We start from the raw sequence: 27769 nt of genomic DNA, 5'->3' as shown, positions 1-27769 counted from the left end.
TGGGAGCTTCTTCATTTTTAAATATTATCTGGATATTTGCCCACTATAGAGCAAATATCACTCAGCTTCCTTACACGTTGGACTATTTGTTGCTCCATGCTCTGCTTTAAATCTGTCCTCCTGTTTCTCATCAGCTATAACTGAACTGAATCCACATCGTTCGCCTTTAATTCCTGTTGCAAAGCTTTGTTCAGTGTTACTCTGCTGCATTGTCTTTATCTGACGCTGTAAAGCACCTTGACTGAATCAGAGTTTAATTTCTCTCACCCGGAACTGAGGCCGTGGTTCCTCCAGGGACTCCGCAGGCGCGTCCAGCGTTCCCCACTTATACGCCAGCTCCGCCCCCCTCCGCTTCCACCGCTCCAGAAACAGAGTGGCCCACACCACATTGAAGAGGGCAAACACCACGCAGCAGATGTCCCGGCTCGTCTGAGGCAAGCATGCAGACATTTATCGGTTTGACTGGGCGGTGTCATTGTTTCCTTTTCCTACACAAGCACACGGCTCATCTCTGCTCACCTGATCGGACTCGGTGAGCATCCAAAGCACGAAACCGATCACGGCGGGATATAACATGGAGGTGGTGTAGAAACCCAGCCAGGCAAAATACATGGCAATCTTCACCCCGAAGTAGTCACAGATATCATCTGTTTGTGAGATCGATAAGATAACAGTGAGGCAAACAGCAAAGTCAGAGATGGAAACAGCGTAAAAGCGAGCTTTGATTTATTAACCTAACGGCTGCTTCTCACAAACAGCCTGGACCCAAGACTTCATCAGCTGGCTGAGGATCCTCTGCTCATGCAGAGGGAACACCTGCTGGATCACACCTCTCGCACTCAGCTCCGGGACTGCAGAGAGTAAAGCGAGCAGCAAAACATATTTAAGCAGATGATTTACTTTATTTAGTTAGAGAGAGAAGCACTCGAGGAGAGGAAACCATCAATGACACACGCCGCGGCCCACTGAAGACAACGGAGCTTTTAGCTCTGATCACTTACTGATTGGCTGGCCTTCCAGGAAGCTGATGTTATGAAGCACCTCCCCTTGTTTGGCACGTAGGTTGTCCAGCCAGTATTTAATGATGCTCTGCCTCTCCTGCAGCCACCGGGAAGAGGAGGAGGAGGAAGCAACGTGAGAAAAACTTTTCCCAGTGTAGGTACCTGGGAATAACTGGAGTCGCACTGACCTGCGAGGTGAAGAAGCACAGCTCGCTCTCGATGTTCTCGTAGATGTAGTCCTCCTCGCAGGAGAAGCTCCGTGTTCCTCCGCCAAACTCGGGCTTCACTGCTTTCCTCAGTCCCATTTCCTCGGCGCCTCGCAGCAAACTGCACGACAACATCGGGCAGGTTTTTTTAAGCCGGCCTCAGACGCCCACGCTACACGTGTAATCTGTGTCATCTGCAGTGCATTAATCTCGTCTAATTAAATCTTTTGTTTCTAATTGCCTACGCGGCGACGCCCGGGCTCTCACTCTGCTGGTGGTAACACCGCACATTATGGAGGCGGCGAGAGGAATAATGGGAGTAATTGCATAGTAACAGCAACACGCGGTGTTGTCTCTCTTTTTACAGCTATGAGCTATAAACATGTATGCCTGCATGCTGGGATGGTCCTTTTTTCTTCTAACATGTTGGTTAAACTGATGATTGACACTAAAAATAATCCCAATAATCACCTGATTTATCTTAATTCACAACACTGCAGCACTTCTGTTTGGCCACTTTTCCACATTACTAAAAAAAACAGTGGTTTGTCCTTCAGCTGTAATGTCTGAACCTCATCTCATTTCCCATCATGCCTTCCTGCACATCTTCTATCCCCATGCTCTCGTCCTCTTTCATGCCCACGCTGTCTTCTCTCAGCCTCCCCTCTTCATCCATCGCTCTCCTCCCCTCCTTCTATCCCATCATCCTTTTTTCCATCTCCGTCTGTCCTTCCCGCCGGCCTTGTGCTGAAATCTCAATAATAATGCAGCTCCCTCTCTGTTCCCCGCAGGCTAAGAGCTCACCTCGCCCTCACATGTATATATAGTCTTTACACGCACGCACAAAGACGTACGGCCGATGTGTAACAGCCATCCATCATGCAGCTCCATGTACTCGCAGGGGCAGCACAAAGAAGCACGGACGGCACCTGATGGATTACAGCAGAAATCTGAGGTGTAAGCTTGTGTTTCACGCCTGAATACTGCTTACAGCGCAGAACCGTCACAATAAAGGTGCTTGTGTGAGGAAGAAAAAAACGAGGCTTTATCTGTTTAAACCAACTGTTTAGTAATCGAAGCCAAAACCAGGAGGCCTTTTAGAGGTGAGCAGCTGCTGCCAGGAATCTTAATGAGATTCTCTCTTTTCTTATTTCATCAAAGTGTTCAGCTTTTTAACAAGAAAATACAAAAACACAAAGAGAGAAAGTCTGACAGTGAGGCTGTACGCAAAGCGTGGACAAAGCTAACCTTGTAAAGTAACACTGCTGATGGAGAGCTCTGCGTGTTTATGCTAATGTAGGTAATGCAGAAACTCAGCAGATCCAAATGGCAAACCGTAAACTGCCCGTCAGAGCAGCAGAATGAGTAACTGATGACATGTCAGGTAAGAAAATGTTCTGTTACAGCTGAATTTGCTGCTTTCAGTTAAATGAATGAAGCCTTTCTGAAAAAACGCACAAAACACTCCCACACGTACAGCTCCATCCTGACTCTTTCAGCGATGATAACAACACAACTATAAATCATGTGACGATATGAAAACATACTGAACAAATGGCACAGCTGGACATATCCAACAAAACTAAAACAGGAAAGGATTTTTCACGCTGCTTCATGGTGGACCGGGAATCAGTATCCGAGGGGAATTCAAGAGGACGTGGAGCACTTTCTGGGTTATGATTTCTACCACATAAAATGTAGGTCAACCGACCCCACAGCAGGTGTGTGTGTGTGTGTGTTTACATATCTTTGTCAGGACCAAATGAGTTTGAGACTCAAAATGTGGTTTTAGTGTCAGGGTTACGGTTAGGATTAGGCATTGATTTTTCATGGTTACGGTAGGGGCTAGGGAAAGCATTATCCCAATGAGATGTCCCCACAACAATATGAAAACACGTTTGTGTGTGTGTGTGTGTGTGTGTGTGTGTGTGTGTGTGTGTGTGTGTGTGTGTGTGTGTGTGTGTGTGTGTGTGTGGTCAAGCAGCACTTTCTTTGAGCTTTTCATCCAAAACCCACTGGCACACTTTTAAGAAGAGCACTCAGTCCATCCTTCCTCACCACCTTTCCTCACTGCTTCCTCTTTGCGTTTCTTTACCTTGCATCCTTTCTGCTTTTATCTCTCTCTCTCTCTCTCTGTCACGCCCGCTTGTCTCTCTCTCTTCTTTCCCACAATCTGTCCGCTCTTACTGCATTCACAGGTAAAAGGTTTATGTTAGATAAGCCCGTCGTCTAAAAGCGCAGTCAGCACAGAGGATTCAACATTTGTGGTGAAATGCAGCACGGGAGCAGCTGCCGCCCTGATCCCCAGATTGTATTTCTCTGTATTTATACGTCAAAGTCAGCACTGATATTAAAGTGACCCTGCACTCACCTGTGACTGTCTGTGACAGTGGGAGTGAAATCACAGCAAATCCACTACACAGAGGTTAGCATGATGCTAAAGCCTCTGGAAAACTTGAAAGACCAGCAGCAGAGGAGCAATGCTGATTCACCAGGCATCAGCTTCACTCGTGATTCACAGTGTACGAGCTAAACTGCTGCGCCTACTATAAGCTGCAACTACATTTAAAACTATGATAAACGGAGGCGCTGCTTCACACCGACACAGCACAGCAGGGTTATTCTCGCCTTTTACATCCCGACTCCCGTAGTAACGTTCAAAAATAACTACCCCTCGAGCCAGTGGAGGAAGAGGCGATATTAAGTAATATCTGCGATGGGTCGTTTGTTAATTATTGATCACAGTTAAAACAGCACCAACATCCCGAACTATGATATGTCTGAAGAAGCAGTGAAGGTGAGAACAAGCAAGTTCGATCATAAAGCTGGAATATTCTAATCATTTTAAAGGAGAGAGTGAAACATTGAACTAACTGATTAACTAAAAGAACAGTTTGATAATCAGTGCTGCGGTCCTACTGTCAGCAGCATCAGCCAACACATGGCCTGTATTTTTATAGCGCTTTACTCGTCCCTAAGGACCCCAAAGCGCTTTACACATCCAGTCACACACTGGTGATGGCAGCTACATTGCAGCCACAGCCACCCTGGGGCGCACTGACAGAGGCAAAATGAACAGAAGCACGAACCAGAGGCTCCTTTCTGATTTGATTGGTTGATTTCTTACTTTTCATACGTAGCGGTGATGAAGAATGCGTAGACTCGCGTGTGTTTATGATGTCGGATCTGGATGATGAGCTCTGGGATTCCCAGTCGGATGTGGTTCAGTAGCCATAGTAACGTGTGGTCATCTGTAGTATCTGTAACAGGAAGTGGAAAAACAAAGAGTTCGTGTTGACGCCCCCGTAGGATCTGCCGAGTACTCCCACAGTCTTTGCTTTTATCTCTGAGCAGCAGCTGGAGGTGTGAGGTCATACTACTGAATCATCACGTTCTTCTCGGCCTGCAGGGCGCCAGCCTAAGCTTACAGCTGAAGGTGAAACTAGGAAATAAGAGCGCATCTAACATTTTTCCACCGACACTACAGTGACTGACTGAGCGTCACAGTAAAAGATAAGATAAGATAAGATAAGATAACCTTTATTAGTCCCACACGTGGGAAATTTGTTTTGTCACAGCAGGAAGTGGACAGTGCAAAAGTTATGAGGAAAAAATTAGAATACAATAAGAATAAATACAGTACACAACTGTACAGAATAGAATAAAATAAAATACTATATACAGTAGAATAAAATAAAATACTATATACAATAAGATAAAAATAGAATACAAATACAAAAGCTCGTGTTCACTGCAGTTATTGCAAAGTTAACATGTAACATAAGTCATATTGTATGCCACCGCCAATCAGCTCCCAACAGTCATCGTGGTAAGTAAAGACCCTGCAGTCATGGAAACCCCGACAATCACATGATCCTCTGTGAGGCGGAACTTGGTGACAGTGGGAAGGAAAAACTGCCTTGTAACAGGAAGAAACCTAAAGCAGAATCAGATTCGGGGATGGGCGGCCCTCTGCTGGGACTGGTTGGGAGTGAGGGGAGCAAGGCAAGACTAAAGACGCCCGTGGAAGAGAGCCAGAGAGGAATAATAACTAATGATTAAATGCCAAATTGTGTTTAAACATACAGAGAGTAGAAGAAGAAACAGTGCAGCCCTCAGCAGTCTAAGTTAGATCTGATCCAGGTTTAACTTTAAGCTTTATTGAAAAGGAGCGCTGTAAGCCTCATCTTAAAAACAGAGACAGTGTCTGTCCCCTGAACATGAATTATTTCAGTTTTTGGGTCCATGTGATTGTTTCTGCCAAAACTGTTTCCTCAAGACATTCCCAGGACATCACAATGGGCCGAACAATACAAAAAGGACACAGATCCTCTGTGATAGAACAGAAAATTGTTCCAGCGTTTCAAACACGGGGATTACCCTCTTTTCCTACATGAAAAGCAAATTAAAAAGTGATGATGAGCAGCAGCTCCACACTGAGGGTTAACTGCAGACATAGTTCTGTGTTTGTGATATGAAAGCTGTCAGTCAGGATTCTCACACGTATGAAAGCAGCAGGAATGTGTGTGTTTGATTGACCTGCAAATGTCATGAGGACGTCGCAGTTCTCTGTGGGCACCGTTTTCATCCAAGACTTATGAGACATGATGTGTCTTCCAGCCTGCAGCAGCCGCTTCCCGAACAGCTTATCTGAAAGACGGAGAGACAGACGGACAGTCAGACGGACCCACGGAGAGGGGGACAGTCACCTTTTCAAAGAGACAGGGTGTAAGCAGAAATGGCATTTTTAACATTTTCACACACCCCCACCACCTGACCCCACTTTCTCCAAACCCTTACCCCTGCTGCCACAACACAAAGACACACACACACACACACACACACACACACACACACAACTGTCTTTCTTGACAGGACAGATTTAAATGTCACACCGCTCTGACTCACAACACGACACTGACTGAAATAATCCTGCCAAGACCAGAGGCCACACATTGTTCACCACCCTCTGCTATGATTTATCACACACACACACACACACACACACACACACACACACACACACACTTAAAGCGGTTATTTCTGAGTGCTGTGATATGTAATGAGTCTCAGAGACAATGCAATGCTCTGTACACACACACATGCATGAACTCGGTCTGTGTACATCTACTTCATCTCTGGTCCCTGAAGTCCAGAGCAAACTGGAAATAGCTCGACTGTCACAGTAATGTGACATTCAAAACGCTGCCAACTCCAGGCGGGCTGAAGGAAGACCAACACAATAAATTTTCCTCCCTGGATCCTGTAACATCGCTGCAATCTTTGCTGTCCCTGACACCTCGCTCATCTTTCAACAACCTCGCTGAAAAATCGGAGCCAGTGCAAAGAGTCAAAAGAAAGCCGAGTGAACTGCGATGGGCGTAAGCTCACATCCTGCTCAGCTGTCACAGGACCGTCTGTGTAAACTGTTTACGAGTCCTAAATAACAACGACAGCAGCGTGGAGAGGCCATCCCACAGCATCCCCCCCTTAATGAAGAGCAAAGTCAAGAAAGGTGGAATCGCAGTCATGAAAGTTTATTTTTGTATGTTTGAAGCAGTAAAATGAATCTTACAAATGTAAAAGCTCGTCAGTCTTATCAGTTCAGATATCACTTAAATGCTTTTAAAATGTGGCAAACAGGGAAGTGGCTGCTAATTTTATTACGGTGCTTTAACTCAAACTGTCACATTAATGCATCTCTGCGCTGCTGCCAGTCAGCGTGTCATCCTGCTTCCTGGAACTGTGAACAGAGGGACGCCCGGTGGGGCTTCGGGGAAAAAGCCACAGAGTGTATTTGCACATCTAGATTTGTTTTTCACCTTCACATTATGTATGCGCATCAGCACTGGATCAACGTGCACTATGAAGTCATCTCTGTATTCATGAAAGGTCATGAGATCTGCTGGTACAGTCCCTCAGTGTTTAAAGCTCTATTAATGCAGATTTATTTTTTTAAACAAAAAGAGCAAATTACCAGGTGCACCACGCAGGTGTTACAGGCACTCGAGCTGTTTGTTCATGTCGGACAGATCACCGATAAAACCCTCTGTAAGTCACACATCATGCACGCAGCACACTGTGCTGGGCTAACTACAACAAATACACTACAACACTGCACATGTGTAAGACGTATGAACAGGAAGCTTTGGGTGATTTTTAAAAATTTATTTAACCAGGAAAATCCCACTGAGATTAAAAACTGGCCAAGATGGCAGCAGCGAGTATCTCGCAGTTACAAAAATCCTCCAGGATTCAGAGTTTTGATTTAAAAGCACTTAATGAAATGAATTCTGACGTTTTCCGGTCGTTCGGCAGCTCGTTCCAAGCTGAGGATGCTAAATGGACAAAAGCTCTTTTGTCAAGTTCAGTTTGTGCAAATTGAACAGAAAGCAACAAGTAACGTCGCGGACGAAGACGATAACGAGCAGCACGTTTCACTGCAAGCAGGAAACATTCTTTGGTATTATTAAGAATGGATGGATCCACCATAGTTGGATATTATGAAATATAAATAACAGCATTAAGGTTACGCTGTAGGAACAACACCTACTTTTTTACTGTTTTTATTAATTAAGGCCATTATTATTATTATTTATCAAATATATCCAGGAAATCTAAAGATTTGTCTGCCTCCTATCTGGTGTCTTTTGTCGAGAATAATGATTTCAGTACCAACATCAGTATTTAAAGAGTCCCTCGAGTACTTACGAAGAGGCTGCAACCGCTTTATCTGGTTCCACGCTGATTTTCCTCTGAAGAACATTTTTAAACATCTCAACAGGCCAAACAGGAGACGGAGGTGTTTGTCTTTTTATTCTTCAGTGCTTCTCCTGGATACTGAAATGTGACTGGTTGTTCCACTGTGCTTTAGAGGAGATGCTGCAGGCAGCGCTGCAACATGACAGCAATTCTAATGAGTCCTGTATTCATCGCTGAAGGCAACACACACACACACACACACACACACACACACACACACACACACACACACTTGGAGCAGCTAACAGATTGGTTTCAACAAAGCTTCACTTCATGTGTCCCGATGTTTGATTCATACGTCGCCCGTCAAGGCTTGAATGCACAGACGGGCTCGTGCTGCAGCTTTGTGTTTGCACGTCCCCCCTTTGCTATAGAAATAACCCGCCTCTCATGTTCTGGGAATAAGTTGTTGTCAGTTTCATAGAAATGTATTTTCATCAAGCAGCACAAATGAGAGCACGGCCAGATAAGCAGCTATTTTTGGAGTGTTTTGAGGTAACGGTTTGTAAAACAGCAGCAAATAATAACGGTATTAAACAGGACCTGTGCAGTGAGGGTCGTGTGTTTGTTTACTCTTTTGATCCATATTTATCTTTAAACAACATCTCGGTAAAGACTGTGGAGCAGCTACACAGAAAAACAAAAGATCCCGGATGTCATTTTGGTCGGTGAGTCTGAGCTTGAAAGCCCCTTTGGCCTCGTAACAGAAACCAGGTCAGTGTGGACTCGGCTGGTCCAGGACTCGCAGTCGTACAGATGAATCCTGCATCACTCACGGCCTTCAGAGTCAGGCGGCTGCTGTGGGGCTTATCAGACAGCAGCCAGGCAGACATAACAAGCAGGGCGTCGTTCTGTGATCTGAGACGCTCGCTGAAGTGTTTCTCTGGGACGTCTGCGTGTGTGTGTGTGTGTGTGTGTGTGTGTGTGTGTGTGTGTGTGTGTGAACATGAGATATAAAGTATGAGATTAATGGGGTGTAATTCAGTCATGAAAGTCAAGCAAAGCTTTTAAATGAAGGTCACAGACCTGATGTGTCTTCTCTGTGAGCAGTTTGATAACTGATTGCCATTTATGTAACCTTGAGCCTCCTTTAAAGATTTTGCTTTGCCAGGTAAAAGCACGTTTGTTTTTAAAGTTTTATGAACTTATTTCTTCCAAATGGGATAAAAGCTGGGACTGAAAGCAAGCAGCAACCTGCGCGCCTGAGAAATGAAGCCGGCAACAGTGACTCCATCAGGTACCAAACATGGTCACAGCACAAGTTAAGCCTTCAAACTCCATAAGCCAGCAAACTGATAATAATATGTTTTTATGTGTTATTGAGTTTGTGCACAAATAATTAATGTTCTTTCGTTTCTCACTCAGTCCGGTTAGACATGAGGTTTTTTTGTTCTCTGCCAAAAGATGTGCATTCAGGAAAAAGATCAAATGAACGTGCTATGGAAAAATAAGCCTCATTAAACTGTCTGAATAAAGCAGATTTCAGTTTGAAGTCCTTGAAAACCTCATTTCAATGTCAAATAAACAAGTGACAACGAATAAGTGAATAAGGGCCCACACAGCCTGCAGACGGCTCGGCTGGCAATTTCTGATCATGAGTGAAAAATGACTGAATGAGTCCCCAAGCGCTGGCCAGCGGTTGCTGGAAGTTGATGGCAGTTGTAGTGAAAATGTTTGGTGAGGCTCGTCACAGAGGCCTACAGTAACCCCTGGCAACCACCTGCCTTCCCCAACCAGTTGGCCAAAACCTCCCAGTGACTGTTTTGCTGCAACGGTTTGAATGGAAGAGCCGGACTTTACAAACAGTTACTCTAAAAATGCACGTTTCCAAGTTTCACTACTGCTGGGATATTTCATGAGTATTTACAGAGAGACACGGAAAATTGGCTCCAAACTAAAGAAATCACAGATTATTGTTGCAGCACCTTCTGTGCAACCGGCGCAACCTCCAGGAACCACACCCAACCGACACATCTTTACCTAGCAACTGGAGGTTGTATAATTTCCAATATGGCAGACAACTCTTGACCAATATGCACACGGCGTCATGTGACCCCAACATCCAGAGCTGCTGGGAGCCTACGACTGATAAAGCTGATTAATGTGGGAATATGAACCTAAACGAAGATGCTTTTACCTTGTGGTGCAAAGCTTTGAGTGGCAGAACTACAGAGGTCCTTAATGAGCATCCTTAGAAATCTCATTAAACTTTTACTGCAGCTTTCAGGTCCTATGATGAACCACAGGACATTTGATGACCGCACATTTCTCTTCACGAACTTTCAGCTCATCGCTTCAAACCACATTCCTGAAAATATGGTCACAAACGTCCCGAACAGAAATAAAATGTGTCGCTTTAAGTAACAACCAGGAACACATTTATGGTTTAGCAGTAATAGCTTCTGTGCTTCACACAGGAGGAAGTTCGGTGAAGCGTCGACTTATAAACAGGTTTCATTTAAACAGAAAGCATCAAAAGAAAGCACACACAATCAGCCTTCATCATCATAATAAACTATCTGTAACAATATTATGTAGTCTTTATCAAAGATTTTACACATGAGAGATTCTGTCACCGTGAATCTGAATTATTTTCCTCAAAAATCACATCCTGAGAAAACAGCAGGTTTGGTGATTCGCTGCAGGTGATGAAATCTGTAAAATCAGCTTAATGAAAGTCTGCATTGAGCTTCTGAAGACTGGATGTTTTCGTCTATTCAACAGAGAGCCTGAGACAGACATAAAGTAATAAAGGCAGAGAGACAGACACAGCTCCCAGCAGACAGAGGAAGGACGGCAAAATATAAAACAGGCAGAAAATACTTGTACTGTCACATCTAGTGTGCAAATGACCCTGTTACAACGATTACATCAGTAAGTGGGACAGCGAGCCTAATCGGGTTCAAACACCCAACAGTTTCATTTATGTTCCTGACTTGTTGCCATCCTGTGTAGACGAGTCCACAAACAGCCACAGAGGACCCAGAGCTGATCTGTAACCCCAACATAAAGACTGACAGCATTTTTACACCGAGTCGTCAAATCAAATCGTGGCGCCGAGACGTTTGGAATAAATAAAACATTCGATCATTTCGCCCGAGCACAAAATGATCCTGCGCGTCTCGAGGAAAGGGATAGAAACCAGATCCGTCCTGCTTCCTCCTGCTCCCAAACACTGACTCACTCCATCGCTGTGGCAGCGGCCACCTCTCTGTACCGCAAGGTACACGTACAGACACCGACATCGACTCTCGTACACCACGTCCTTCTGGCAGCTGCATACACAGATGTGTTTAGAGGATATGAAAGGCCCTCATCCCAAAGCAGCACAGCCTTCCTGCAGTCTCTCACTTTCTTTCCCCTCAGTCTGCTCTCTCTCCTCTTCATATCTTTTTGGCACCACCGTCTCTTTTCCTCCATCTAAATCTTCTCTTTCCAGCCCCTCAAGGCAGAATCTATCAATCCCTCCTTCCCGCCATGCTTCCGTTTTATCCGTTTCTCTCCTTCAGCTCTCCTGCCTCCTCTCTCAGTCGTCTCAAGAGATATTTGTCATCATTGTGTACACAGAGCTCTTAGGGCTGATGCCTTCACACAGGCAGTGTGCTCTACTCCAGGAGCCAATACTACGAGAGAGCTTGCCTTCGAAATTACCCTCACCCTAAACCTTCTTCATCACTGAAGGTACGCGAGGAAGATCACGCCGTTTTATTTAAAACACACAAACGCACCAGCTAAGGTGTCAAACAGCCAGGCCCAATGACAACGAGCCATCGTCTTTTTACAGCCGTTACCACAGGATGTTACTTTGGGATAAGTCCTACCATGCTCACAGTTAGAGCTGATGTAGCATTTTCAGCACCCATATTTAATCATTTAAAATCAGCTGATAGATTTTTTTCTTTCAGACACATCTCTTTCTTTTTAAGACGTTTTTTTACATTTTCGGCTTCCTTGGATAGAGGAGCAGTGAAAGCTAACGGGCTCCAGGTCAGACTTGAACGTGGCCCCCTGAGCTCCGCCCACAAACAGATTTTTCTGACATTGTTTTACGTGTAGCTATTTGTGAGTCCGTCCCTAGCTAGCACAACAATGCAGTTTAAAACTAAATCTGTTTTAATTCAAACAAGTCGTGGATTAATTCCTTTACGCTCTGCTGGTTGTTGCCAATGACTGTAAGGAACATGGATGACGCGGCTCCACCTCCTCCCATTTTGTATAAATGAAGCTAAAATATCCCGGATCTGGGAGACGCCTTCTTGAATTTGAAGCCAGGATCTGCGCAGTAGTAACCACGGGTGGAGCCGTGGTATGAAACTCCCACCCACAGACATTCGTCAGTACAACCCCCTCTTAACTTTTACGTAGCCTGGACATTTTCCTGCTGGTTGCACTACAACCAGAAGGAAAAAGACCCATTAAGACAGCGGTAGGCCGGTGCCGGTCCGTGAGTCGTTTGGTACCGGGCCGCAAGAGTTGAGGCTCAGGTGTGAAATGTCTGGTTTTCAGGGTTTTTATCGGTTTTCAGCGTTATTTTGTTATCGTTTTTATTGTTAACTCGGTTTTCCTGGGTCTTTTCACGTGTGTTATGAATAAATGTTCTTTTTTTCGGTACCGGTACTAGTTTTATTTTGTTGTATTTATCCGCGACACGTTAAAGGCCGGTCCATGAAAATATTGTCGGGCATAAACCGGTCCGTGGCGCAAAAAAGGTTGGAGACCGCTGCATTAAGACACAATAATTACAACAGCTAAGATTCATACTTTGAAATTCCCACATCTTAACATGTCGTCATTAAGTAAAGAGTAAAGAGGTTTTTTTAATTAATATCAGCATACCTGTTAAAACATGGTGCTTAGCTAAATTATCACTATATTTTAAACAGTCCCTGGTTGTTGCCATCGGGGGTCTGTAGAGCGCCCTCTGGTGGATAAACCTCGCAACATCAATGCTCATAACATAGTTGAATGGTGTCTCTCTCATCGGTTCTTAATGCTGATAGCAATATATCAGCCAGTTTATGTATCTCCAACACCTGCACAAGTAAAAGGTTGTTGGTTCAATTCCAGCCACAGACACATCAAACAGAGAGCAGAGCTACTGACTGTGGAAAGGCAGCTTCATTCGTTTCTACTCGTAGTGACAGTGATAACGTGCTAGTGTTAGCAGCGTGTTTTTGCACCAAAGCATTTTCCAAATATGGGATAAATAAAATATCTAATGTTATCTTGACCCAGTGACACAGTCTCCTGATGCTGGATTAAAATTAGAATGACTGTGTTTCACTGACACCAAGGACATTCATATTTAATGCTGAATTACAGTTATTAGGACATCTAATTCAAAACTACAAGTATGAAATATTTAGCGTGAGAATATTCAGGAAAAAAACCCTCAGTGTTTATTTGCAATACTGTTGTTTTATTGAAAGCAATTTCCATAAAATGTTGTTGAAACTCGTGACAAATTGGTTCCAACAGAGACAGAAGTGCAGAGAGCTGTCCTGAGATAAAAGCACGTATCGATGACGTCGCTCGGATTAAGATTTCTGTGTTTGTTACACGTTTGTGACAAATGGGATAAAGACGCGAATGCCCGTGGATGTCAGAACTCTGGTTTCCTCATTAACAGACGCAGGGAGGATAACAGAGACTCATCCTTGGCTTCAAAATGACAATGATTGCTTATGACACTGGAGCCGCCTGTGGCTGAGAGCCAAGAGGACGAGGCAAGAAAAGAGCCCCACCGCTCACATGGCAGAATAATCAAAGCATGGCGTCTCCCATCCCAGCGTCTTTCTACCCTTTACATCACTTTTTTCCCTGCACTTCAAACCTAGTCTCTCTAAATGTGACGCCTTTATTTCCAACTCTCTTTCTTCTGCCAAGTGGGCTGATCGCTGGTTCATTTCAGGTTAGCTGGTTAATTTAAATGAGCAACCGCAGCGAAAAAGCAGAGAAGCAGGGCCTCGGCTGTTGTTTACAATATAAAACTAGGGGCTGTGTGCATTCATCAGGTAATAATCATAAACAGAATCCCTCTTGTGCCCAGTCGGTGCAGAGCACGCCTTCAGACAACCACAGACTGGTTATCTAACTGCATGAACTGAACATTGTCAAGCAAGGATTACGAATCATGAATAACTGAGTGGTGATGATGAATATAGTGGACTGAATAGCAGCCTTTGTGAAGCAAACAAACCTCCTTGTTGAGCAGTGGACAACTGCCAGTGTGGAGGAAGGCTTTTCTGGGGGGCAAAAAGGCAACGCGGGCAAGCGGGCCTTTCTGAGCAGCAACGTTTTCACTTCAGTGACAGATTAGATGTAGTTCTGGCTACATTTGATCACAAAATAAACAATAAACTTGCTAAGAACTGACAACGTTGTTAGTTTCTGGCGAAGAGCTTGACGTGGAAGAAAAATATTCAGAGATGTTATTTGAGAAAACACATCGATTCGCTTCGTTTGGACACGTCACAAACGTCACGGATACGAGTTCTTGGTGTGTAAAAGCTAGGGGTGCAACCGTTGGATACAGTGCTTTCGGTTCGGTACGCATATGTATCGAACAATACAACATTTTTAAATTAATTTTATCAACTTTTCTTCTGACGATGCTGTCTGTGTTGAGCGCTCAGTGGATCTGCGTTCGACTACTTCGCCTAGGCTGCACTGTCGAGCGCAGATCCACTGAGCGCAGCGCAAGCTAGCAAGACAGAAGCTAAGCTCGTTGCAACATGGCAAATTGAACCTCCCCCACCCTCATTCAGATCTGGCCTTTGGAACTATTTTGGTCTTCAGGTGAAGTATGACCCTGAAGGTAAGCGTGTCATGGACAAAAATAAAACATCATGTCGGATGTGCCACGCAATGCTCAATTACATTGTTGGGAACTAGCGCGTTAGCGCAGTTAGCTTGTTGACACCGTCCAGCCCCACGCACGGGGCGATCCGCGGTAGCTCGTTAACGGAGATTTTCCGTGTTGTGGCGTTAATGTCATTTCAGATTAACGCTGACAGCACTAGTGGGAACACAACGAGTATGACTGCACATTTATTCCGACATCATCCTAGTGCAAAAACAAGTGGAAGCAGACAAAAACAACAAGCATGCATGCTACAAACTTTACCCGAGTCATTTAGACAGCCGTTAGCACGTGATCCTCATTATGGGGACCTGATATGTTTAATGTGCTGCTGAGAATATAGCCCAGAAGAAGCGTATAGTAGAGCTTTTATTTTGAAAGAGCCATTTCTCTGTAATAAACTCTCTTTTCCAAAGATGAGGGATTCCTCAATCAAATTTTTTTTAATTACTTTGTGGTTTCAGCAACATTAAATTTAAAAACTGTACTTTTGAGTTAAAATATATATTTACAATTTTAATAAATGACAAATTAAAAAGGCATGAATATTTTTTTGTATCGAAAAAATATCGAACCGTGACACCAAAGAACCGAACCAAACCGTGAATTTTGTGTATCGTTGCACCTCTAGTAAAAGCCATCAGCTTATCTAAATGAGGTGCAAAGTGAAATCTGGACAAAGTCCTGCTGGTGATGGTTTCACGTAGGGCTGCTCAATTAATCGAATTTTAATCACGATTACGATCTGGGCTTTCAACGATCATTAAAAATGACTGAGCCGATTATTAGCCCCTCCCTCATTTATCCGCGACACCTTAAAGGCCGGTCCGTGAAAATATTGTCGGGCATAAACCGGTCCGTGGCGCAAAAAAGGTTGGAGACCGCTGATTAAGAGGACCCGAGGGAAGCTCGGAAAGCTAAGCAGAAGTTATTTGGAGAGTGACTGCCGTTGGTTGAAAAGAGAGTTAAAAAAAAAAAACTTCAGTGGTGTTGCACACTATTTTATATTATTTTTTTTAAAGTCATTGTTAACCCTTTAAAGCCGGTCAGAGCAGCACGCTCCGTTTTGCGTAACTATTTTTAAATCCCTGTAGAACCTGAACCGTGTAAGCTAGCGCAATAATTTGTTTTGCATATGAAACCGGAGGAGTTGTACTTACATCTTATGCCATCAGCTTGTCCTCGGTCACGGTTTCGTTCCACATATAGCTTTGCAAAAATTGCATAAAAAGCGCTTGCAGGAACAAAAACATAATATTCCAGAAACACGCTTTGCCGATCCGATCAGCTGTTCGTAACACTTCCCACAGTGAAATGATGCACCTGCTGTTTTCTTTGCAAATTTGCATCATAGGATTGTTTTTTGTTTTTCCTGCAGTATATAAAAATTGCTGTATCTCCAAAATAAAACTATGAAGACACTCAAAATAAATTTCCTGTGGTGGGAAACTATTTTTTGCAACTTTATTGTATTTAAAGTTTTGAGGGATAAACCTCTTAAACTTCTCCAAGTAGAAATATATGTAAACAAAACAAAAGCGATTTTCAATTTTTTTGTAGTTTATTGCACTTTTTTGCAATTTATGTAATTACTATGGACTTAATGCATACATATTATTAAAATATGGGCTATAACAGTTGTATTGATGTATAGCAACTTGAAATGCTCCCACAAATGGCACTACAGCATGTAAAAAAAATTAATAAAAATAATATAAGCTCTGGTGGACTTGGTTCTATAGTAGGTCTTAAAGGGTTAAATAAATATCGTCAAATAATCGTGATCTCAATTTCAGTGAAAATAATCGTGATTATCATTTTTGCCATAATCGAGCAGCCCTAGTTTCACGGAGAATCAACAACACGACCTTTTATTCAGAGATCGTGCAGAGTGTGGACAACTGAACAGCTGAGGCACGGAGAGAAAACAGACTCATGCATTTTTAAAAAGCTTTTAGTGCATTAGTGTCCAAAGTACACAAGCTCTGTTATCGTGAAAGGGACTGACTTTACTAAGCTTAGAGTTTAGCAGTCGTTTCAGTGGGACTGCGGTTGGACCGAGCTATTTGGGAAGGTTGATTGAATTGTTGTCAGATCCTCTGACGTCGTATTTGCAATGACTCAGAGGATCCAGCTCCTACCAGCATCCTGGGAGATCAGAAAACACTATTAATCATTTGATAATCAGATACTGTGGTGCAGTGAGAGATCCCAGTAAACACTGGGCAAACTGGGCGCTTTTATTCATGTCAGAAAGCATAAGGGGAGGATAATTAAATAATTTGGAGAAAAGGTACTACAGTCAGTCAGTCTGATGGAGCTCTGTCTGTACGATGGTACCATACTCTATTCCTGGACAGGAAAGCCGGAAAGGAGGCTCCGAGTCGGATCAATACCCCGGAGGAACCAGTGATTATTGGACATAACGACACCATTCCTCCCATGAGGATATCATTAATGACTTAGTCAGCTTTGATTTCTTCAGCTTTTTCAAAAGGAGGAAATGCAGCAAATCATCATAATTCATTTAGCCTGGCAGCGCGCGCAGAGAGAGAGAGATGTTGGGATTAGAGCAGGGCGATATGGCCAAAAATATTTATCACGATATATATTTGAAAATTTGCGATAACGATATAACCGACGATATAATTGATGCGAGACAAAATACAACTCCACAACATTACTAGCGCAAAAAGACAACCTTCCATTTATTTTCACATAAACAAGAAGCTGGTTTTTATGTACATTAAAGCTTTATAAAAATTTAACAGTGCAAATGCAAATTCCTTGCTGAAAGTTTAACCAAAAGGCATTTCCAGTAGAAATGGGCTGACATATCCTGAGCATAACCATGTATAATATCCACTGAAGTTAAAAAGAGGTGCTTTGCAACATTAAACTGCAGTGTGCAGTATGCATTTTTCGGACCATAAGGTGCACGGGATTATAAGGCACATTAAGCGAAACAAAGCAGTCAGATAAATCAAACTTTATTAAACTCATTCTTCTTGCTTCCTCCACTTCTGTACCATTGATTCATTAATGTTGAATTCTCTGGCAGCTGCTCTATTCCCATGTTGTTGCAGTATATTAATGACTAACCTCGTATTGTGGATGGATTATCTCAGTTGTTCTCCTGACTGAAGTTTGGTCCGTTTACAGCATCCTGCCATGCGATTGCATTTGTCTCTAACCATGAAGAACCTTCACGTTAACTTTTATAAGTGGAAAAGTGTTAGTGTTCGTCCTCCAGCTTCACTGTTTATGTTATGCTAACATAGCTGTGTCGCTAGCGATCACGTAGCACATCATTATATACCAGCTAGCCCAACTTCAGTAACCCTACAAACATCACTGCTGTTTAGTTTCCTGTCTTCATTTATGTTGGAAGTGATAGCAGAGCTGTACGTTTGATTTTTTTCAGAAATCTCTCAGTCAGAACATGCTATATCATGCTTAGGTAACTAGCGAAACTAGCGAGCTAACTTCCGCTAGCTTCCTGCTAACTTCTAACTCCGTTAAATGTAATAACTTTTGTTTTCATGGATGCCTGGAAGTTAAACTTTATAGTTACACCTGGTAAAGCAGCAATGCTGATCGTTTTATTAAAGATGAAAGAATTTAGACAGTTTTTAACTCTAAGTGATGCTGCAGTGTTGTTTGACCTGAAACATACGGAGTTTAGGACCCAGATTACTCCCAGATTTAAGAGCATCTTAGTCCGACAAATATGACAATAACAACGGCCGCTTGCATGTTCTGCAAAAAAATGTGCTTTGTTGTGTATCTGACGGACAAACACCAAACCAGTTCCACATCACGGAAGTTGCACCATTTTTACAAACCAATTCTGGATCATCTGTTTCACTCAACAATCGGCCATGTGCGTATGAAAACAAAGGCACCGCGCATGCGCGTTTTACTCCCATTCTATCGCGATATTTCATTTTCCTATCGTTGCCTAACATTATACCGGTATTACCGTGAACGGTATAATATGGCCCAGCCCTAGTTGGGATGGTCGGTTACGCCACCGTGCACGCTACAAGAAGCTAACAGTTTAAACAGATGTAGCTGAACTCATGGAAATGGTCGGCGTGAGGCCTAATTCAAAGTCGCAGCATCTTTGAGCTGGCGAATCCTCTTCTGTTAGAAGGAGGCCACACAGTCGCACTCAAAGACCTTAAAGCAAACGTTAGGCGCTCAGCTGCTTTGCCTGAATAAACAGTGATCAGGAGAAACGTGGAAACGGGAGATCACCCTCTCTCACAGCCACATACGGGTGTTATAGCAGTGGCAATGCAGATCCTGTCCCTCAGCGCGCTTTTCCACATCGAACGAGCTGGAGTAAAAGCTACCAGGAAGACAAAGGGCGCGTAGCCGCAGAGGACACGCTGAGTTTGTGTCCTTTTATATATATATATATCGTGATGATGTAGACTCAAGAGTAAAGATAAGCAAGGAGAAAGAAGAAAACGGAGGAGGAAGAAACCTCTGCTGCATCACACCTGGAACTGTGTGTTCCTGTTCAGCTGTGGACTTTCACCACATTCAAGTTCACATTAAAGGCCCCGGCCAAGATCTGACTGACGTTTTTCAGATAAGGAACAAAGGACGCAAACAAAGAACGAGGAATGAAAATGACCTCGTTACACACTCTTCAACCCCACAAGCCCATCAGGCTGTACAGACTCACGCTACACGGCCGAGCTTCATCACATCTCACAGAACATCGTTTCAAACACGGGTGGAGGTCAGAAACCTTTAAAGACTTCAAATATATCAACTTGTATCGCAGGAAACAAACAGTAACACATAAATAAAGAATATTTCCATCCTGTTGAAGAATACAGCTGTGAGCGTATGGAGGCTTAAAAGACATATAATGGTTTCATTGCTGGTTGGAATCACCAGCCAGTTTGTTAGGTACATCTGTTCAAAGGCTCATATCATCAAATATCTAATGAGCGAGTCACGTTGCAGGAATTTGGGACATTCAGGGATGTAAACATGACCAAGACGGCCTGCCGAAGTCCAACCTGGTGACTCCGCCACAATGGAGGAGAAAGACGAACTATCCAATGAGCAGCAGTTCTCTGCCAAGAACAAAAGTGGAGCATTTTAAGAGGACATTCAAAGAAAAGCCCAGAGCGACGCTGTAATCTGTCATCTACAGCTCTGAGCTTTGTGCTCATATCAAAGCAAAAAAACATTGTTTTTTACACTCACACATGCAGCTGCTTCAGTTTGGAACAACAAACCCTGATTCTGATCCTCATTTGCACTAAACTAGCTCCGTGTCTCCCTTACACGAAACCAAATCATATACGTGCACACGGAGCCGCGTCAGACAACCAGGGTGACAAGCACCTCGAAGAAAAACCAGACAAGCAATCACAGGGAGCTGTAACATTTCTGACAGTGCGTCAGACAGACGCTGTCTGCATTCAGGCTGCTTCAGAGGGGTGAAGGACACGAGCGCGAGGACTGATTGCACCTCGCTACCCACAAAAAAATCAAACTTAGTGGCTGAAACAAAACGAGTCACAGGAGGGTATTTACTGAGAACCGTGAGTGATAAATAGGACAAGAACCAACGTTACTGTGCTTTAAAACTGTCTCCGTGCTAACACTGACACGGATATGTCCGGTTATGAGCTTCAGGAGAAAGAGCATCCCTCCCCGGTGAGTCGTACACGACGCTCTGACGAACCTTTGGTCTTTGTGGACACTGCGGAGCAGCTAATGTAGAGCGGTTTCCTACGACTGCGACAGGAAACAGCATTCTTCACCATGGTCACTGGATTTCTCCTGGCTTTGCTTAGCAACTGATGAAAAAAGAAGGGAATCAAATCCAGGCCTAGTCAGTGCAGTCACACAGGATAAAGGGTGCGCTGACCCAACTCCTCTCAGTCCTCGTATTTCTGTTTTTTCCTTTCAGGAACGAGCTATCAGCCTGCACAGGACCGTGCTTTGATCACAGAGTGGAGCCTAAACCCGCTGATAAGGTTTCTGCATTGTGTCACTGCTTCCACACAAACAGGCGGACGGGCAACACCAGCAGCTCTGCGCGCCTCACGCGCATTAAGCTCTGGAGTGTGCATTATCGTTTTCTGCGTGCAGGAACGATAATCTTCATGGCTATAAATGGAAGAGTGTAAACTTCCAGAGGCCATGAATGGAGTTTTTCGAAGTCGATTGGCTAGAAGCAAAGAGGCATTATGGAGGATATGATTAAGCCATTAAAAACTTGAGAATGTAGGGCAAGTGAATCACTGCTGGCAAGACAGGCGGTTTATCGCAGCTCTGGGAAATTATCTGTAACTTCCTAAAACATATCATCTAATGTTGCTGGATACACACAAACACCTACGCAGCAGGAAGCCTGATAACACAAGTTTGTGTGTTCTGGAGCATCTCTGCAGTTTAGAAAAAGCAACCAACAAGCAGGTAACAAGAAGGTGGGGGCGGGGCCACACTGACCAAGGGCGGGGCTACACTGACCAAGGGCGGGGCCACACTGACCAAGGGCGGGCTACACTGACCAAGGGCGGGGCTACACTGACCAAGGGCGGGGCTACACTGACCACGTTCATCACAGCAGATCGCTCTCAGTTTGTTTTAGATTTTCTTTAGTTCATGTTTCAGTTCATATTACTGACTTTAGCTCATGGGCTGGTCCCAGTATGACCTACAGGGGGCTGGGCCAGTAAAACCAGCACACATATTTAAAGGACACCTCCGAAAGCCTGCGTTAGAAAAAAGAAACAGAAACAATCTGTTTTCTCAGGTCCATCATAAACTCATCCTGTCACGAAGGTCCAATAATGATGCTGTTCCTTTCATGCAGTGCAGAATCAGAGCAAAGGCGGCTGCGTCATCAGGCCAGTGCACTAAAGAGTTATAGCAACTTATCATTTAAGGTGCTTTTAAGTCGTTTTTCCGACTTTAGCTGTGAACGTGCGGCTATCAGGGAACGTTTTTGTGTTTCTGTGTGTGGAACAGTTTGAGTGTGGAGTTAAAACAATGTCCAAACATCAAGCACTTCAAAAAGAGGAAATCCACAGAAGAGGAAAAGTAAATGTCTCGGTTCAGTAAGTTGCTGCTTCGTTCTTATTCAGATTTTACAGTGAATGCTCCACAACTGGAGGTCATTGGCTTTAATGTGTGGAGTTATGAGTTGTTAAAATTAAATAATATGATAATAATTTGTATTTTAAGCAGTTTAATAGTCAGTGTTATTAGAAATATGTCTATTGCTGACAGATTATGGACGAGGATGGAATTAAATAAGTGTGCACTTCTTCCCAATGCTTTTGGATATGTAAACTGAGGATAGTTAGAGGGTATTTTGCTTTATCTTGTATAGTTTTTTTGCTAAATGACTTTCTGTATATTGTTTACATCAGGGGTGTCCAACTCCAGGCCTCGAGGGCCGGTGTGCTGCAGGGTTTAGACGTGTCCTTGATCTTTACCTAAATGACCTCCTCAAAGTGTCCTGAAGTTCTCCAGAGGCCTGGTGATGAACTAATCATCTGATTCAGGTGCGTTGACCCTAAAACCTGCAGGACACCGGCCCTCGAGGCCTGGAGTTGGACACAGCAGGTTTGCATGATCAGAATAAATTGAGAAAACAGATCTGTTCAGTGAACAGTCAGCATGGATAACTCGGTTCATCTCCTGATGCCAAATTTAAGACCTGTGCTCAGCTCAGCTCCTTTAACAATCTGGGGAAGCTCCCTTTGTTGGAACTCACAGGGATGCTTTGTAGTCTGACATTTTTCTGGCACACACAAAGATCCACTGTCCCCACAAACACACCACCGCTGTCACCATCGACAGAAAATCATTGCAGCATTAACTGCAGTGTTTAATATCATCTGGTCGGCAGCTTGACTTCACAATTTGAAGGCAAGCTGCTCGTCTAAAGAGCGGGCCGTTTCATTTTATAGTCGCCAAAGCGATCAGTCAGCTGTGCGTGTGACGTGTCGGGGAAAGGCTGATAAAGCTACAGCAGCAAGGTCACCCCACACAGAGGCATTTTTCCTTGACTGCTAATGCAGCTAATGTGCAGCTCAGCGCTTACACCAGAAGGCGAGGAGAGAGGGAGGAACAGGAAATACATCTCTGCGGAGCGTGCGATGAATATCAGGGGACACAGGCGAGGAGGCAGATGCAAGAGAGACATTAAGTTCAGAGTCATTAGGCACAACACATGTGTCATTATATCATACTGCACGACATTCATCAGCCCTTTCATTACGAAGCCGTGGGAGGGCACAAAAGCAGAGGCTCGTCTGCCACTGCTGTGAAAAGCAGCTCTTCTTTTAGGAAGTTCAGTGGGATGCTTTCCCCTCATGCTGCTGTATTTAAAGCAGCCTGTGTGACACTCAACCTGACTAAATCTGTCTGAGGCAAAGCTGAGGCATTCAACTCGCTGAAGAGGCGAGAGAGCCGGAGATACAGAGAGAGCGGCGCTCTGGCAAAGAGTGCACGGGTGACTGCTTAATGTTGTTCTCATGAGGACGAGGTCAGACAAGTTTACAGGGATAGAAATGAGTTGCAGAAAGAAGCAGGGGTCCAAGGATGGTTTCGGACTATCACCTGTGAACTTATTGTCAAATTTATTTAGATTTTACATCAGAGAAAGGATCACACAGGTTTTCCTGTGATCACAAAGTTACATTTATTTTTATTCCCAAGTTTTGGGCTAACTTATGAAGAACATCCACATCTACAATCCACTAACTGGTGTTTTGGGTCAAAAGAAGCTTTTAACAGCACCGTGAAAAAAGTGAACCGTTATCAGTGCAGGAATAACCTCAGCACATACGTGTCCTTAATCCTAAACCACAAATTGCATGGCCTAATTTCCATGACAAATCTTATCAACACTGGCCTCAGAGGGAACACAAACTAATTGCTGAGGCGTTAACGTTGGGTGTCTAATTAATCCTTGAGACGCGGGCTTTTGAGTTTTGAGGCTACAAAGGAGGATGGCTGCGAGGATCAAAGTCATTCCAGTCTGCTGCGGTGGGAGAGATTAGCAAAATACGGTGGAGGCACGGAGACAATCGAGCATCCGAGCCTTTCGGTTCCAGAGCACAACCAAGACCCCGGCTGCACGAAGAAGTCACCCTGCCCTTGTGCTTTGCTCGCTGACTGACACTGACACGTGCGAGGGCGTTATGTGATATCGTAGTAATCCCACTGAAGTCCCAGAGCCTCTTTTTCGTAACCCATGCAGGAGAACAGACACAGGAAGGAGTTACTGCTGCAGTAACTACTGACAGCGGGTTGTTGTTTTGATTTCGTAGTTTGTGACAGATGTGAGTGATTATGAGTTTCGTAAGCATGCATGTTGTTTATGCACCAAACTAAAGGAGAACGTTAGGACAAAAAATGTAGCTGATTCCCTAAAAACACAGTGGCTACTGCAGGGGTGTCAAACTCCAGGCCTCGAGGGCCGGTGTCCTGCAGGGTTTAGATCTCACCCTGGGTCAGCACACCTGAATCACATGATTAGTTCATTACCAGGCCTCTGGAGAACTTCAAGACATGTTGAGGAGGTCATTTAAATCAGCTGTGATGGATCAAGGACACATGTAAAACCTGCAGGACAGTTGGACACCCCTGAGCTATTGGCCTCAAGGCTTTTCCCTTTGTGTATATAATTAACAAGTATTTATTATAAGTAAATGGGGCAGGTCACTCCAAAATCTTATAGTTATTTCAGCTTTTATATAAAAATAGGAGAACAAAATTGCAAATCTGCAGAAAAATACATAAAACTCTGCAGCAGTGTCTCTTTTCAGAAATCCTGAACCAGTTACTCAAAGAAAATACACAAACCTTCACGTAGGAACGAGTTTCTCTCACCTAACAGCTGATGGAAGCTGGCAGCAAGCTGAAATTTAAGCTCAGCTTAGGGCAGCAGCATTAATGTTTACATCGTGTCACACTGCCATGAGCGCGAGCCCCTCCTCACGGTTGAAAGCACCCTTGCTTCTGCACAGCGGTACAGTTCACATTCTCGAAGATAGCTCCATCATATTTAAGGGAAAGCAGACATCTCTGATAACTCCAACACTGGGAGCTCACAGCAGAAACAGTGTCGATAAACAGCAGCACAGCTCAGAGGAAAAACCCTGGATTTCGTGGTGAACTACCCCTTTAAGAACTGCTTCATGGAAACGTCACTGCATCATTTCATCATCGCTGCTATCGGTGAAACAGTCTTGATTCACTGAACGACTGCAGGTGTAATAGTAGAGCCAGATGTGCTGAAAATCCTTTCCCACTATTTGCATCTCTACATGCGTGTTTCTGTAATGCTGGGCGAAACTATTACACAAAAGCATCTGTTTTCATGTAGATTCCCACACTGTAGATGGTTTTGAAGTTTAACCATCCATTTATGATCTTATGCTTATTTAATTCAGGCAATGCGAGCTCGCTGGACAGGTCACCAATCGCTCGCTCGCGTCCTGAGATTCACCAGGCTGAACCCACGCTGACAGAATGTGCAAACAAAACAGGACAAACCTGGATTCAAACCCAGCACCTCCTTACTGTGAGGCAACAGTGCTAACCACCACACCACCTGCCACGCATGTTGATGTTTATTTCTACACATAATATTCTCGAGCACAGATGGGAACAATAAACATCTCACAGCCTAGTTCATGTCACAGAAACCTTTGGAAGCATTGGGCTATTATGTCTGCTGTTAAGTTACTGTCCCTGCACTGTGGGAAGCACGGGGACTTTCTATAAACTCATCTCTTCTTTCATTAAACTTAATAAACATATCGAGTCAAACAAAGCCAACATCTGAATAAAACTGGGATTCCTCTGATCTGACGATTAAAAACACAGTGTTAGATGTCTGATCAAGCATTCAATGCTTTCTGCACAGCTCTGCATACTTGACACTATTTAGATTTGTCCTACACATGTGTGTCTAGCCAGCCTTAAAGCCCTGGTTTCTTCTCTTTGCCCCGGCGCTGCCTCTAGCTAGTCGAGCCACCGTAAAGTTGAACTCATCTCCATTTCACTGGCCCTCCAACAGCCTGTAACCCATTCAAGGACCACTGGGTGCCACCCTCTCAACTGGATGACAGGCTGCTCTTCCATTCGGCAGCTGCCTGCTCAGGTTACCTCGACCAAGAGTGGAAAGAAGGTCTCATCTGCTGACAGCCCACTGCTCCACTGCATCACTCTGCAGCAGCACTCAGGAGGCACAGGCTGTCTCTGCACCCCGCATGCAGGAAAACAATCCTGCCTTGGCAGCTGAGGCTCCCTGTCCCAGCTAATATTGTGGTCTGATCCAAAAATAGCCTCACTTGTAAATCTTGCAAAGAGACAACTAAGATATGGGCTGTTCAAATCCACTGTCAGAGGCACGGAGTATTAACATGAAGCAGGCTGGTTCTGATTATCCTTTGTAAAGAAGAAGGAGGGAAAAGTCGATTTTATGATGTACTTTTTTCTTGCAGCCTCCAATACAAGAACAGCACCGGAGACCAAAATACAATGAAATGTGAGGAGGTGTGAACCGAGAAAAGGCAAACACTGCGAGCTCAAAGCAGATTAAACATGCACCTGTCCTCGAGTCTGTCCAATAGCATGGAAACGGACACTGAGGTGCACGACGCGGTGTGCAATAGTGCAGTCCACCTGCAATAGTTCGGAAATCCCGAGGAAAGTGATCTCGAAGGTAAACAACCTTAAACCAGAGGAGATGACTGACAAGAGAGAACCCCCTTCAATAAAAATAGGCTAACTATCAGCCAATCAAGGCCCGTGAGCTGCGTGTGAGGATAGTATGGACAACAACAGCTGCCCAGAGGGAACAAATGGGCTCATAACAGGAGGCAGGCTAATGGGCTAAACAGACAATAACCGACCAGAAGGTCATAACTCGGATGTGCCAAAGTGGCCATTTTTCCTGAACACCTATTATCACAGCAGTGAATTTTGGAAACAGCACGAAATGCCAGTCAGAGCCATCGTTTACAGGCCTGCTGCCTGACCAGGTGTTGATTTTGGGACGCCCTCGTGGAGACAAAAGAACCGTGCCACCGCGAGGTGCGCGACGGCAGTGCGCCTCTTGTCTCGTTTTCCAACAGCGTCGCCTTCACCTGTCCTTCCCCTCCGCCTCCTCTCACTCACCCAGCACGCCGGAGGAGGTCTGTGGCGGAGCCGAGCCTGGATCCGGCCTCTCTGCGTCTCCTTGCGGCGCTCGGTGTCGGTGCCGGGAACTCTCGGGGCCGTCCCCGGAGGTGGTCGCGCCACCGGCGGCCGCCCCGGCTGCAGCAGCGCCCGCCGCTGCCGTCCCCGTGTCGGGCATGCTCTCTATCAGCGAGGAGCGACTGAGGATAAAGGTATTCTCCGGGAAATCGTGCAGCGGTGTCGCATCTCAAGAGGAAGGCAAAGCATGGGTGTAGCGTGGGGGTCAGAGTGGGGGTTAAATGAGAATGAAAGTGAAGTGAAGGTTGTTGGCGCAGCGGCGGATCATCCTGGTGGTACTCTGGAGCAGGATGCGCGGTTAGATGGAGAGCGCTCCTCCAACCACTACAGGAGGAGGGACAAAGAGAGGGAGGGAGGGGTGGATGGAGGGGGCTGTGTGACACACATGCACCTTCACGGTCGCTGACTGATTGTTGTCTCAGATTACATTACCAAAAATGTTAAATGTAACAAACCCGCACTACGCACGCTGTAGGAATTAAAAGAATCTGTCTGTTAGGATCATTTTATGCATGCATGTAATAGCGGTTCCTCCATCTCTGAGAGAAGTGTATTTTTATCACCTCGCAGGCTGCAGATCGAGGCCAAAAATAGAATCCAAATGGCTACATTAAAGGAAAACTCATTCAAAATGCATGGTTTTCACAGTGATGACATTACTTCACAGGCAAGATGCCCAATCAGAT

General features: G+C 44.5%; 1 protein-coding gene across 3 annotated transcripts in view; it reads right to left on the bottom strand.

Moving 5' to 3' along the window:
* Window positions 1–27414, bottom strand: part of ano8b (anoctamin 8b) — a 43587-nt gene extending 16173 nt beyond the window's left edge. For 2 of the 3 annotated variants that reach the window (XM_085436867.1, XM_085436865.1), the window contains exons 1-8: window positions 27006–27414; window positions 5747–5857; window positions 4335–4467; window positions 1190–1328; window positions 1002–1098; window positions 735–851; window positions 520–647; window positions 268–429 (exon numbers count right to left, since the gene is read on the bottom strand). In XM_085436867.1, coding sequence (XP_085292993.1) covers window positions 268–429; window positions 520–647; window positions 735–851; window positions 1002–1098; window positions 1190–1328; window positions 4335–4467; window positions 5747–5857; window positions 27006–27183 — 1065 coding nt within the window. In that variant the 5' untranslated portion in view covers window positions 27184–27414. Of the gene's footprint in view, window positions 1–267; window positions 430–519; window positions 648–734; window positions 852–1001; window positions 1099–1189; window positions 1329–4334; window positions 4468–5746; window positions 5858–7918; window positions 8050–27005 lie in introns of those variants that run through there. The other variant, XM_085436866.1, reaches the window with a different exon arrangement.
* Between the last annotated feature and the right edge of the window lie 355 nt (window positions 27415–27769).

The sequence above is a fragment of the Copadichromis virginalis genome, linkage group LG17 (genome assembly GCF_057382275.1).
Source record: "Copadichromis virginalis isolate Kocher_CV1m ecotype Utaka linkage group LG17, C_Virginalis_male_GT1.1, whole genome shotgun sequence".
Classification (NCBI taxonomy): Eukaryota; Metazoa; Chordata; class Actinopteri; order Cichliformes; family Cichlidae; genus Copadichromis; species Copadichromis virginalis.
Note: the sequence above shows the minus strand (reverse complement) of the source record. Positions and strands in the feature narration are given on the sequence as shown.